Source organism: Canis lupus, chromosome 14, assembly GCF_048164855.1.
Source record: "Canis lupus baileyi chromosome 14, mCanLup2.hap1, whole genome shotgun sequence".
NCBI lineage: Eukaryota > Metazoa > Chordata > Mammalia > Carnivora > Canidae > Canis > Canis lupus.
The window spans coordinates 55,532,311-55,547,201 of NC_132851.1; the positions used below are offsets into that span (position 1 = coordinate 55,532,311).

The 14,891-nt window shown below is 36.3% G+C and overlaps 1 protein-coding gene across 23 annotated transcripts in view; it reads left to right on the plus strand.

Annotated features, from left to right (window-relative positions):
- Positions 1–14,891, plus strand: part of ADGRL3 (adhesion G protein-coupled receptor L3) — an 856,207-nt gene that overhangs the window by 652,019 nt on the left and 189,297 nt on the right. For 15 of the 23 annotated variants that reach the window (XM_072775204.1, XM_072775212.1, XM_072775211.1 and 12 more), the window contains 3 exons: positions 862–1,164; positions 3,416–3,519; positions 14,149–14,334. In XM_072775204.1, the coding sequence (XP_072631305.1) occupies positions 862–1,164; positions 3,416–3,519; positions 14,149–14,334 (593 nt within the window). The remainder of the gene's footprint in view (positions 1–861; positions 1,165–3,415; positions 3,520–14,148; positions 14,335–14,891) is intronic. The other 8 variants (XM_072775207.1, XM_072775210.1, XM_072775190.1 and 5 more) reach the window with 1 other exon arrangement.

Consider the following 14,891-nt stretch of genomic DNA (forward strand, 5'->3'; position numbering starts at 1 on the left):
GTAAATGAGGTTAAGGGTAGTTTCTAACCTTACAATTAGGAATGCAATGTATGTATGTGGAGGCCTTGCATGCTCTTGCCTTCTTAGGATGGAAACATATATTTTCCCAGAAAGATGATCCTCTGCAGTGATTATTTCCATAGTATTAATAGAACATTCCTTTGGAAATGTTCTAGGCTTAATAACCTGTTAATATCTGATCAAGGAACCTCACCAGTTGCATTTGGAATTTGGAATACATTTCCCCATTTCCCCATTTTAAGGAATCCGGTTAGAAAATAATTTATGAGACAACTAATTGGAAACTACTTTTACTTTACATTAGTAAATGTCAAGTCTTGGAGGTTTTAAGATGGGTTAGTTCTCAATCTTCAAGCTACTGTACTCAGAATTGTTCTTTACCTTTTAGCTCGAGAACACTTTAAATTTTGATGCCCTTTTTTTTCCTGATCTGTCTCCCATAATTACTTCATCTTTAGAAACTCATGTTATATTCAATGTGAAAAGACTATCATATATAGCTCTCTCCTATATAAGTTTGAAAATTCTGAGGTGAGGGCTTGAATCCTCTAAATGTTAAAAAGGCCTGAAGGATTAAAAAGCTTACTGAAGAGTTGGGTTGTGCTGCAGTTTTCTTCTCTGTGATTTGAGTTGAGTGAAACCATGGATAAGCCAATGTTTGGCATTGGTCAGACGTCTGTCATGGTCCTGAAGCGGCGCTCAGACACCTCATGGTACTGGCTTATGTATTTTATGTTTAAGGCTCTTTGAATTGTCAGATAGAAATGGTTCCTAAGGTACTAGGACATCTTGAGGTGATGAACAAGCAATGTAGGTGTTTTCTTTTGAATTTTATTTCAGAAATCTCTACCACAGGACCTCTTGGCATGGGAAGCACCACCACCAGTACCACTCTGCGGACCACAACTTGGAGCCCCGGGAGGACCACCACCCCATCCATGTCAGGAAGAAGAAACCGGAGTACCAGCACCCCATCTCCAGCTGTGGAGGTGCTTGATGACATTACCACACACCTGCCATCAGCATCCTCCCAAATCCCAGCTCTGGAAGAGAGCTGTGAAGCTGTGGAAGCCCGAGAAATCATGTGGTTCAAGACCCGTCAAGGACAGATGGCCAAGCAGCCATGCCCTGCAGGAACGATAGGTAAGTCTGCTCTACTGACTAAGTGAAAGATCTTTTGTTACTTTAGCTTGCCTTTTTTTTTTTTTTTTTTTTTTTTTTTGCAATTTTTTCTTTAGTTTTTTGTTTTTCACTACATATTTTTGTAATTTGACTTGACTGAATTCTGGACTCAGCCCAATTACAATTTAAAGCAACTAATTTTCAGAGTTTCTGAAGAAGTCACCAGTGAGGATTTGGTGTGTATATACGTGAGGTCATTGGTTTTTGCCCACAGTGTGAGGGCTGTGAGTGAACTTACCATGAGGCTGTGGATGTCCTGGCTACTCCAGAAGGCCAGCCCTTCTCTGCAGCAGCCCCGAGTGAATCACCGGGTTGTTGGAAACTAGTTCTCATGCTTGTCACCAGCTGTCAAATGTTGCTAGCAGAAAACAAGGTGGAGGACTTCTCCCTTAGAAGTCATCATCTCTTAGAAGATGATCATGGAAACTACTTAAAACTTAACAGAAGAGGAAGTTTGACTATGCTTTTGACAAGTCATTGTAGCTGTCCTTCGATAGCCAAAGGCTCTTCACAAAGGCAGGAGCCAGCCTTCCATTACTGAACATCCAGTAGAGAGCGTGAGATCCATCTTTTTCCCCCAAGAGGTAGTTCAAAGCTGAATAGTTCTTCCGTCTTCCCTGCCCTTTTTTTTTTTTTTTTTTTTTTTTTACTGATGTGATTCAAAATATCCCCAAGTGGTGACCATATTATTATTTACAATTTTTATGCCAGAAATAGCCTGGTTTTCTTGCTTCCTACATTGATCTTCATAAAACTAATATGTGATCTGCTGAATAATATTTGCCTTATTCCATACAATATATAATGTGTAAATAGAGCAAAGGTACAATAGATGTCACGATACAAGCAATAGAGGCTCTGTCTTTGGGTGTTGTCAATTTGGTTACTTTTTTTTTTTTTTTTAATTTTATTTTTAATTTAATTTTTTTTTCGATTTGGTTACTTTAAACAGGTTTGTCAAAAAAAAACAAAAAACAAAAAAAAATAAATAAACAGGTTTGTCTTAGCACAGTTCCAATGTGGATATATCATTCTGAATCCTGTAGTATGTGAAATGGGAGAAGGACCAAAAAGAATATTGGCTTTTATAAAAGTGCACATGTAATTTCTGTTTTCAGCAAAGTCTTTTAAAAAATATTCTGAAATCCTTCTTCCCTTTATGAAAGGGTGCAATGTTTAGTTCTAAAGTTTTCTGTGGTACTGAAGTCAGTTTGATTCCAACAGTTTGAAACCTTGTCTCTAAGCATTTCGTTCTGGGCCTCAGCTCTTCATTTCTAAAAGAAAAATAATAATACCCCCCCATCAGATGTTTGTTGTGAAGGTGAGTGAAATACTTTATTTGAAAGCAGTTTTAGAACTACAGAGCACTACAGAAATATGTCATTATTGTTCTGTGAAAATTGAGAGAGAGCTTCAAAGGAAACCAAACCTTCTAGAGCCCTCCCAGGTGAATGTCCCTGCGCTACAATCTTATTTTTAACCTTTTCTCTGTCCCCTCTGCTGTACTCTGTCCAGACCCACACAGACCCACATTCAAGGCTGTCCCTTGAATTATTGTAATAGCTTCCCCCAAACCTTCACATCTCCCCCTCAGATTCGTCCTCCATGCTGCTGCCACAGTTGTCTTTCTAAAACCTTAATCAGCTCATTTCTCTCCTCTGCTTAATGTTCATTGATTTTCCAGCACCCACAGGTGGCAGACAAGGGAGTTTATGATCTGACTTTGCCTGCCTTTCTGAGTCCATTAAACACAACTCCCCTCTACAGTAGACCTCAATTTAAAACATTTGAAGTTTCCCAAGGACAACTTATTTTTGCTGCACCTGGAATGCCCTTTCCTACCTTGTTTTCCCGAAAAACCTGCACACTGATACCTTGAAGACTCAACTGCTACCTTGCCTCTGAAAAAACTCACACAGTAAGCCCCGTGGGGGCAGGTACCACATTGATCTAATTTAGGAAATTGTTCTCTGAATCTGGTATAGGTGCCAGCAAGTGCTTTCAAAATATTGAATGTTTTTATTTGTTCTGTTGCATTTCTCCAATGTCAGTTATTTGCCAGGCGCTGTGTGTGGTGTTTTAACAAACATTCTCTTAGTTTAATGATGTCAGTTTTGCCTTTGTTCATATTTAAACATAACATGGATATAAAGTCTTTGTAAGCAAGATGGTTTGAATATTTAAAGCAGACTTATTTTTCTCATTGTTTTAGGAGTATCAACTTATCTCTGCCTGGCTCCTGATGGAATCTGGGATCCCCAAGGACCAGATCTTAGCAACTGTTCTTCTCCTTGGGTCAACCATATAACACAAAAGGTAAATCGTATGACTGACAAGGAAGGTTTTCCCAAACCGAGATCCTCTGTTATTGATTATAACTGTTGCAAACAAAGTAGTTAAGATCTTTTAATTAACATGGAAATATTCTCCCTTTTTAACTTCATTTAAGATTTAATGACAACCTTTGATACGCTATGTGCTAATCTAGAATTTTGTTGTTCTTAAAGGACAAATCTGTGAACTTCCTCTAAGCCAGGCAGTATTGCTTATAATAATTTTATTATGAATAAAATTTTTATAATATTGTGAACTACAGATATAAAAGTCCAAGAGGCATTATAAATCAAGGAGGCAAAAGCTTCTAGCATACACGCATATGTATTTTCCCATGGAAATAATGATCACCAAAACGTCTACCTTTGGAATCTTAAGCTATTTGATAAATGTTCTGTAACCTAATCATTTATCAGTGTTAAAAGTATACATATGTGGACAGAATCTTGCAGACTCAAATTTTCAGGGCTTATTTGGTTGCAATATGTTGAACATTTTTATTATTAATGCACTGTGGGGCTTTGAATTGATTTCATTACAAACAGAGACCAGATGTGCATTTATGCCAAAAGGGCTATGGGATGAATCCTTATTATAGCAATTTGTGTGGATTTATGCACTCCTAAAATGAAGAGTCCTTCTATGGCACATTAGCTATGCTGAGGAATTTCTGAAAGAGATTTTTTTCCCGAGAAATATTACAAATGATGGCCTTACTAAAAGCCTGTCTGTGCCATTTGCTCTTTTCTCTATTTGTTTTTAACCAGGCTGATCCTCAATAATATACTGTATAATAATCCATAAATATCTACCCAGTAGATCATTTAGCAGATGAGCCATAACTATCTATTTACCCTAAATCATGGAAGAACAGTGGTTATATTGACTCTAGTTACCCTCTTACATATGCATCTCCATACTTGTTGCTATTCATAATGATGCTTCTCCAATTTCAGCACTGTTCCTGCCACAGTTTTTATGTCCTTTGATTTTATTACAATGTAGCTCAGACCCCAGGGCAAATAACTCTTGCTGGATGTGATCAGATTAAGAGATCAGTAGCATATCTCCTTACATTAGCAACTTTTAAAAAATACTCCCTACATACTTAGCCCAGGGGGTAATATTAATTCAGTAATAATTCACCTAGAAGGCTGACTGTTTTCATGATAATTCCTGAATATAGTTAGACTGTTTCATTGCAGGAATTACTGGGTGACTTTAACTGATAATGAGACTTAATTCTTTTCTTTCCTCTGCAGACCTCCTAATCTTATGACAAAAGAGATAATTCTTTGCAAAGATCAGACAGCTGTTGCCCATTTGATTTATAGATGGGTGGTGATTTTTTTTTAATATAACAAATATGTTCCATTATTCCAGAGCATTTCTGCTTAATCCTGTAGAGTCTGTAAAAATATATAATATTATAATTATATTAAGATTATAGCATTTAAGCAGTTGGAGTTTATAATAATGCCTTAGCTTCATAACTTATAAGTTTATAAAATCTTCAAAAGTTTAACAGGAGGCTTTGGAGCCCTTCGAATCAGATTATATAACTAGGCCAAGGTCAGTGTTGGAGCTAGGATTTTAGGGGGATCTACCTTTATCCAGGCATCATACATAGCCATGACACTGGTTAAACTGTGCCCAGTTTTGACTGCCTTTATATCATACCTACTTCCCTAGGCCCTCTTTACTTTTGTCCTCCCTTTTACCTGGTGTATCCCTCATACCTCCAAATATTTACGCTCTTTTTTCTTTAAGATTTTGTTTATTTATTCACAAAAAGACACAGAGACAAAGACCGAGAGAGGAGCAGGCTCACAGGGAGCCCAATGTGGGACTCGATCCCTGGACTCCAGGATCATGCCCTGGGCCGAAGGGTAGACGCTCAACCGCTGAGCCACCCAGGCGTCCCACATTTATGCTTCATTGAATACAAAGAGTAGTTTATATTCTAGGTTTCTTTACCACAAAGCTCCAAAACTTTTAAATATTAATACTGTCAATACTAATTGATGTTAATTAACATCAATAGATGTTTTGTAACCTAATCATTTATCAATGTGAAAGGTATACATATGTGGACAGAATCTTGCAGACTCAAATTTTCAGGGCTTATTTGGTTGCAATATATTGAGCATGTTTATTACTAATGCAATTATAAAAATGGAGAGAATTTGTATGCAGTATTCACAGAGCGATTTGTCCACATTATCTCCTTGCTCTCCAAAGCCTCCTTCACAGAATCCATACCTTTGCTCATTTCGTCTGTCAGAACCAGAGTCCCAACAACAAACAGGTGGAACATTCGAAAAGGGTTCGCTTACAGTTTCTTGGGGGAGCAAAGGTGAACTGGAGGGATTGAGTAGGAAGCCACAGCTAGTAACAGGTGGAATGGCTCCCAGCCCCAAGCCTGTGGGTTGATGGATCAGAGGAGTGACTAAAAATTGGAAGCGGATGTCTTTGAAAGGAAAGTTGACCCACAGACAAGAGACTCAGCCTAGCATCAGGCAACTTTTCAGAAAGACATCTAGGGGAATAAATACCCTGACCTCACTCCCCCTCCTCCTTCCATTCACTTGCCCACCATCCCATTGGACAAACCAGTGGAAACCAGAGAAGAGGGGCGCTCTGGATAACACCCTGGTAAGTTCTCTGTGTAGGGCAGAGAGCAGGATGGAGGCGGAGGGTAAATGGCCTGGAACCAATAATTGGAAAGTACCCAGCATAGCTCTAAGCTTGCACTCCCCTTCTCTCATCCCTCTGCCTTTTCCCATTCTTTCTCCTCTCCCTGCTCCTCCCCTCCCTGCTTCCGTTCCCACACCCCATTCCTACTGCTCTGCTCTCAACTTCTCCCTTTTTCTAGTGGATTTCTTTTTTGGTCCCATTAAAGATTAAAGAACTGTCTTTCATGATTCATTCCTTCTCTCCTCCCCCTTTGTGAGCTTTGTGTCCTGTGAGCTTCAAACTTGTAAAATAAAGGAACACTTCTTACCCCCTCTGAAAGCAGAGATGAGAAAAGAAAAAGAGGAGATTCTCTGTAAGCAGCATATTCAGTTTCCACTCCTCAAGGGTCATTGAGTGAATGCATCCTGGAATGTGAGGCACCTCCTTTATGACTTTCTGGGGAATTTCTGTGGGCTTTCGAGGAAAGAACACCTCTGGATCACATTCTTGGAAATCAATTAAATGAGATGCAATCCAAACTGGAGGTCCTAAAGACGAGGGATAATGAGGTAGAAGAATGAGTGAGTGACATAGAAGACAAGTTGATGGCAAGGAAGGAAGCTGAGGAAAAAAGAAAAACAATTAAAAGATCATTAGGGAAGGTTAAGGGAAATAAATGACAGCCTCAGAAGGAAAAATCTACGTTTAATTGGGGTTCCCGATGGCGTCGAAAGGACAGAGGTCCAGAAAGTGTATTTGAACAAATCATAGCTGAGAACTTCCCTAACTTAGGAAGGGAAACAGGCATTCAGATCCAGAAGATAGAGAAATCACCACTAAAATCAGTAAAAAACTAAAAAAAAAAAAAAAAAAAACTAAAAAAAAAAAAAATCAGTAAAAACTGTTCAACACCCCGACATTTAAAGTGAAACCTGCAAATTCCAAAGATATTCTCTGCATCTCTGCCATGGGGAGGAGCATTCTTTTCATTATCAATAATACTGTCCACCCACTGTGTGTTTGGCACCACTGCAGACAGCAAGTATACACAAATAAGTGGATTAGGATGCCTATTTTAGTTTGAAACAGCAAACTATATTTCCATGTTTGTTAAGGAACGAATGATTCCCCGTCAACCTCTGTGCCTGCAGTCAGGCCAGAAGAGAGAAGGAAAACAGGCAAAGGATCTTGATGGCTTCTAATGCAGAAATGAATTCAGGCCACTTATATACTGGTGAAATCATAGAATAAATTTTGTGTGGTGATAAAGAGTAGATTACATTTAATTAGAGAATGTAAGCCTCTAAAGTCAGAATTTCATGAAGAAGTTCATTACAAACTAGCTGGAATAGTTTCATGAAGATGAGATTTAATACAAAGCATAACTTGTATAAAAGAGGTAAAAGTTGTGCCCAAAGGGGCCTTTACGCCGGCAACAATAGAGAGGGAGGAGGGGGAGAGAAAAATTGGTAGGTAGTGGCATAGATGGATAGATGGACAAGATGGATAGAAGGAAAGGCAGGTTCAAAGATCAACAGTTGGATGAATAGAAAGATAGGTAGATTGATCTTCAAATTAATTTTTATGAATCTTTTCCAGCTCTTCTTGAAAACCAGCAAATTAGTTCAGAGCTCAGGCACCTCAAACATATCCTATTTTCTCACCTTAATTACTACTTACTGAAATATATAGTCTCTGGCTTTAGCTTGATCTCTAGATTACACTCAGATTTTCAAAAAGGAATTTATATTTTCTATGTTGCATACTTTTAAAGAGCTTATTGTGCTCTCTTCGGCAGCACATATACTAAAGAGCTTATTGCACTTTCCAATCCCTCCAGTCTTTTTCAATTTAAAATTCTTTGAAATTACAGTTTTGAATAGCTTCCATATTTCTCTGTATAGGATGTGAAGTATGCTTCCTACTTCATTACCTGGTTCAACTATTATATGAAAAAGAAATGCCTGAATTGTCGCTGGAAAATAGTCTTTCTATTTCTAGCAAACTGAAGAGTCTTGTGTTTTGTTTGTTCACAAGCTACTGACAGATTTCGAGATAAGTTGAGTTTTTCCTGCATTTTTTTAAAGAAGGATGTGAAGATCCAGAATTGTTGTGATTTTACACTATAAAATAAGCCAGTTATTTGCCTAGGAAGACTGAGTTGAGTCCTATCACCCGGATTTTAGTTTCTCCACTATTTTAATCTCCATAGAGCTAATATGGAATGAAATAAATAGCTTCTTAATTTTTCAGAGATTGGTAGGGTTTCTAGGACTTCAGGCTGATTTAACCTATTTTGGACTGTAAGATAAAAACATTCTATTTTTTATATATCTTTTGGACTCTGACTTATAGCAAAATAGCATAACTAGGTCTTTCAAAAAAAATGATAGCTAAACACTTAAACACTATGAAAAAATCCTTCATGGATTGTTTTGGCACTCGGTTAATGTTTGATGTAATAAATCTCATAAAATGTCAAAACATTGCAAAGAAAATTGTTTTTCCATGTGTCAGAATTTGAAATGTAAATAGAATCCATCTCTGTCATAATTATTATCCTTAACTAAAGCTACAGGGTTTCCCCTCCCCTATTCAAGTTCTAGATATAATCCCACCATTTCAATACAGGCATTAATTTACTAATTGTCACAGAACTCATAAGATTTCTCAGTGTGCATGTGCTTATTTCTAAGAAGTAACTTCAGTAGAATGTAGTGAAAGAAATGGTTGAGACAGACATTTTCATTAGATCTGTAAGCCAGGATACACCAAGTAACATTATTTCAGCCCTTTGCCCAGAAGACTTGAGACACATTCAAGGTATGCATATATCTGTTGTCTAGAAGTAAGATAATTGTGGTCCATGAGTACTGTGATGAGAGAAATAAATAGAGCAATCAGACAATAGAGTAGCCTCTGGATGCCACTGGAAAGAATATGGTTAGGGAGAGCCTGCTGTGGAAAGGCAAACTTTGATCTGAGCCATGAATGTTGAGGTCACAGCGGCTGTTGGAGAATCCAGTTAATGGCACCACCATGGAGTGCCTCTCTTTCCTTCCCCTCCTGCAGCCAATCAGATAGTAGGCCTGTCAGTGTACTTATATTCCTCTCCCAAATCAGGCCACTTTTCACCATCCTCCACTGCCACTACTCTAATCTATAATGTCTTCTGCTCCCAGAGCCTCTTAGCAAATTCCCTTTCAGCCACCCCTGAACCCTCTAATCCATTTTCCTGAGTTGATTTCAAATACATCTCTGATTAGACCACTCCTGTTTAGACACTTTAGTACCTTCCCTTGGGCTGAGCGCACTTCCTAAAATCTTTATCATGACTTCCGAAGGGGACCGCTTCATCTGCCCCTTGCTCACCTCTCCAGTGGCCTGAATCCCAGTTAGAGCCCCCTTGGTGTAGTTCCCCTAGGACCCATGCCTCCCTCCTAAAAGTGTCCTCTCTGCTTAGATGCCAACCCAATTCCTTCTTTCGCATCCCATCTCAGATTCAATATTCTTCCACAGAAAAGCATTTCCTAAGCTCTTCCGTAACTTCAGACACTAGGTTAAGATACCCTTAAACTTGGGTTCCGTTTTCCACTCGAGAAAATTAAAATGAAATAATTCTTCAGTTAATTGATTAAAAACCTTTTCCATTGCTAGTATGTAAGCTCCTTTTTATTGGCTACCATTTTATTCAGCATTGTAGTCCCATGCTGTTAGAAATTCACATGTTAATTAAAGAACAAATGAACATATACACTGAATAAATGTTGAAATTCTAGAAACAGAGACATTCATCCTGTTATTTATTTATTTAATGATTTTATTTAGGGGATGCCTGGGTGGTTGAGCGTCTGCCTTTGGCTCAGGGCATGACCCTGGTGTCCCAGGATTGAGTCCCATATTGGGCTCCAAGAGAGGAGTCTGCTTCTCCCTCTGCCTATGTCTCTGCCTTTCTCTGTGTGTCTCTCATGAATAAATAAATAAAATTTAAAGATTTTATTTAGAGCAGAGAGAGAGTAAAAGCCTGAGGGGGGTGGGGAGGGCACAGAGGGAGAAGCAGATGCTTAACCCATTGAGCCACCCAAGTGCCCCCATCCTGTTTTTTAAAGTAAGATACAATACTATTTTTACCATGTACACATACACAATTTATAGTGGGTAGGTATCAATATTAAATTCTGAAGGTAGAAAAGTGTGTTTTTTTTCTTTCTGTTGCACCTGCAGTATCTCATCTTCTCAAACCATGGTTATTCAGGTGGTTACTTTCTGTTGCCTTCCCACCCTATTTTCCAGCTATTTATTCCCCTCTACTATATTCCCATAATACAACATCATGATACATTTCTGTTATTAAAATTGCACTATTGTGTTACTGTTATCTGCCTTTATGCCCCTACCCTCACCCCAATCCCAAAGGTAGAATGGAAGCTTCATGAGTACAAGAGCTATATAATGTTCTTTTCTATTTCCTTAGGAAGTAACAAGTGTCCAAATGATTGTTGAATGAATGAAAGATTCTTATTATGATTTCTTAAGTTTTTTTTTTTTAATTTTTATTTATTTATGATAGTCACACAGAGAGAGAGAGAGGGGCAGAGACACAGGCAGAGGGAGAAGCAGGCTCCATGCACTGGGAGCCCGACGTGGGATTCGATCCCGGGTCTCCAGGATCGTGCCCTGGGCCAAAGGCAGGCGCCAAACTGCTGCGCCACCCAGGGATCCCGATTTCTTAAGTTTTAAGAGGAAGAGAGGATCAGGATAATAGTTATATCAATTTTTATTTTACTTTAAAAACATACTTCTCACATTTTTATTATAAACCTTTTTATAACTTAATTGCACTTCAGAGTTTTGTTTTTTCTTACCAACTTTCTTTTTGGTGAATATTGAGTTTCAGAGTTCTTTTGAGGACATAATTAAATTTATTCTTCATAAATAAGTGCTTCTTAAATGTTAAAATATAACTACTATTTTAAGATAATCCACCAGTAATTTTCATATTTGACTCAGTCTTATCACACTAGATCATCTGCTATTGATACATATATAGCAAGCACCATTATCCTTTATGTTGAGAACAGTTATATTTTGACTTATAAGTCATTTACATTTTTAACTTTTTGATTACTGTACATAAAGAAAAAGTTTAAATTTTAATATAAGGGAACTACATAGGCCTTCTTTTCCACCTCATCATATGTTCCACCCTAATATTATAATAACAAATTTGAAAACTATGCTTATACAACTACACAGAAAAAAAAAAAAAGAAATGGAATAGCAGTATGAAAATACCAGCACTGTTATTTCTTATTTTTTCTCTGTCTGATAAACAATTTTGATTTTCCTAATATTCCCTGATAGATGTAACCAAAGTCAATACTTGCATCCTTAGTTTCAAAGATACTGTGTCAATAGAGAAAATATATAACTTAGTTTAGTAGGGCTCAAATGTTTTTCAACAAGTAAATCAAAAGACTTCAGAGGTCCTCATCTGCCCTGACATTTCTCACAGAGAAAATAAGATGTGGAAATAAAGAAATAGAAGAAAACAATATAACAGCAACAACAACAAAGGTTATAGAACAATTATATAACACAATGATTAACAAAGTAAAACATGAAATTCTACATATATATTATTATAAGAATATCATAGATGGAAACTATAACAAATGACAGCACACTAAAATCATGCATTGATTGAAAGAACATCCTCTTGGAAAATTTTAGGAATTCTAGCTACTGTAAGAGTAAGTAGCACAGTAAGAGTTTTTCAAAGTTACCAAGCACTTCTATCATGTGTTTAGACTTATTGAATGGAATACTGAATTTGAATGCTTAGCGAATACCAGCATCTCACTAAGTTAATTAATGAATACCAAAATGTATAAATCATTCATTGATTACTAGGTTACCCATAAGCAGCCTTAAATTGTATGTAAAATGAAAATGTATGGATTATAATCACATTTATGTCTGTGACCACTTAAAAGTACTTTCATGACCCATCAGTGGACCATGAATGCTACTTTAATGTACCTTGAATTTGTTTTGTACTTGAACATAAAAGCATTGAACCTTATAATGTATTCCATTTGGTTTTATAGGCATCTTAGCTATGTAGGCCTTGACCATATTTTACAAATTTATTGAAGTTAGTGCGGGTGTTTTCTATTTTAAAGATTTCTAAAAAGTACTCATGTAGTAGATACTTCACTATATTCTTCTTATAGCATTTAAATAGTATAGAAAAAGATATTTCCTTTGATTCCCATCTTTCAGACTTCTGTGTGCTTAAATATATATAAAATAAACATAAAAATATCATGCTGTATGTATTGCATGTTTCATACATAGCACGTTTATATGCTACTAATGTTTTGTATTTTTATTTCACAAATACCGTGCTAATAGATATTAGCATATATTTTAAATATATATATATATAAACTTGCATTTATTTTAACTCAACAGAACTTGTTGAAAATCGATGTTAAAAACATTGATCTCCTTTGTACTTTTAAACTGTTGTACAATATTCCATGATATTTATATATATGAGCATTTTTCTACGGTTGTAATCCATTTGTTTTCTCTTATAAGCAAACCAGAATGAACATGTTTGAACATTTCCTTTTAACATTTTTGGGATTATTTTATTTCTTATGGTTGGAAGTGGGAAGAGAAATAACTCAGTTATATAATCTTCACATTTCAAAATTTAATGGACACTGGTAATTTGTTCTACATGGATGCTATACAAATATATATGCCCAGTGGTAATTTCTGAGGGTGATAGACATTTCCACAAATCCTAGCCAACATTTTGTTACTACATTTTTTTTTTTTGGCTTTTACTTTGGATTTTTCTACATACTTGAGGTATGATAATAATCAATATCATTGATTATTAATGATATAGCTGTTCTAATCACCCTAATTTGTATATATAAATCTTTAAGCATTCAATCCTGCTACTAACATTTATTAAGCATCCCTTAGAAGATATTGATAACCTATGTGAGTAAGAATCTTAGTCATGTTCCTTAGAGCTCTCTGAAGACCTGCGAGGAAGATACCCTTACAGAGAGGAATTTTCTCTGTGAGATCCTGAATTTTATATTGGATTGTGCTTTAAAAAAAAAAAAAAAGGAGAGGGGGAGAGGAGAAAAAAGTTTCCTAAACATTACAGTATTATACATTCAAGTTGTTATAGGGTAAAATATCCCTATCTTCTTTTACCCAAAGCTGACAAATTTATTCACATGAGCATGGGGTATTAGTCTCTATCTCTTTTAACATCTTTGGAGTGTTGACAATTTGATGTATTCTTAGAGAATATACTTGAAAGATAAGCATGTAGCTTCCAAAAAGGAAGATGCTAGAAACAGCAATAATTTGCTACCCAGTGCATTGGGATCAAAATCTCTTACTTAGTTAATAAGAAAATGAAAACCTTTTGAAAAGCAGGGATTGTATTTGGGATAAAATTTTCACAAAGCTTAGCAGCCTGTCAGTGTCCATTGTGTACTAAGTACTAAATTAGACACAATAGAAAATTTGTGCTTGCCTCTGAGAACTTAGAATATGGTTGGGGATTCACAACACAAATTCATCAACACAGGATTTAAAAACTCACAGAGAAAAATCACAGGGCAAACTTTAGAGTTGACCTAAATGGACGATTAAGGTGAGAACAATTTTCCGAAGTAAGATTCTTCAGCCGGGAGCTCCCAAAAGATAGAAACTTCAAGTTAGATATTACAGAAGAAAAATAATGATTAACAGGGAAATGCAGGGAATGTATCCCAGGTAAAGATGGAGTTTAATAATTACTTCTTGGCTTAATGATTATAATTCATATGCAAAAACAATTGTTCACAGAGACACTTTTTTAAGATCTTTCTTTTTATTCATTTTTCAAAATCGCAGTTGAAATCTGGAGAGACAGCTGCCAACATTGCTAGGGAATTGGCCGAACAAACAAGAAACCATTTGAATGCTGGAGATATCACCTACTCAGTCCGTGCCATGGACCAGCTGGTAGGCCTCCTAGATGTACAACTTCGGAACTTGACCCCAGGTGGAAAAGATAGTGCTGCACGAAGTTTGAACAAGGTAAGGACTTTGGTTTTATATATATATGTATATGTAACATATATATATAAAGTTGTGAGACCGCTCTGGTTAATTTTTCTCTTTCTATAAAATCATATCATTCTAAAAAGCATCACTAGTTACATTCAATCTGCTTCAGTATTTTATTGCAATGGTGACCCAGTTTGGCCTCTAATCTACAGATGCAATAAATGATCATCTCTCCTTATACATTTTGAATTTACAATTATATTTTATTTGCTGTTTACTATTTTGAATGCTAAATTCTGGCAAGGCCGATATGAGCAAATGCAATTTATTTTGTTTCTTTTTTTCCTTTTGAACTTTTACATCAAAATAATTATAATAAAATAAATGTCTAATCAATAAGTAGAAGTTTAGAAAATAGCAATGAGATAGGATATTAGCAATTCATTAAAGATGTTTCAAAAAGGAAATAATTTAACCTAATTAATATTACACTTAAAACTCATGGGACAAGTAGTTAGGTTTTAATTTGTATTTCCTTTTGATATTTAAATTACTCAGATTTTACTTCACTGTGTTAACACTTTAGA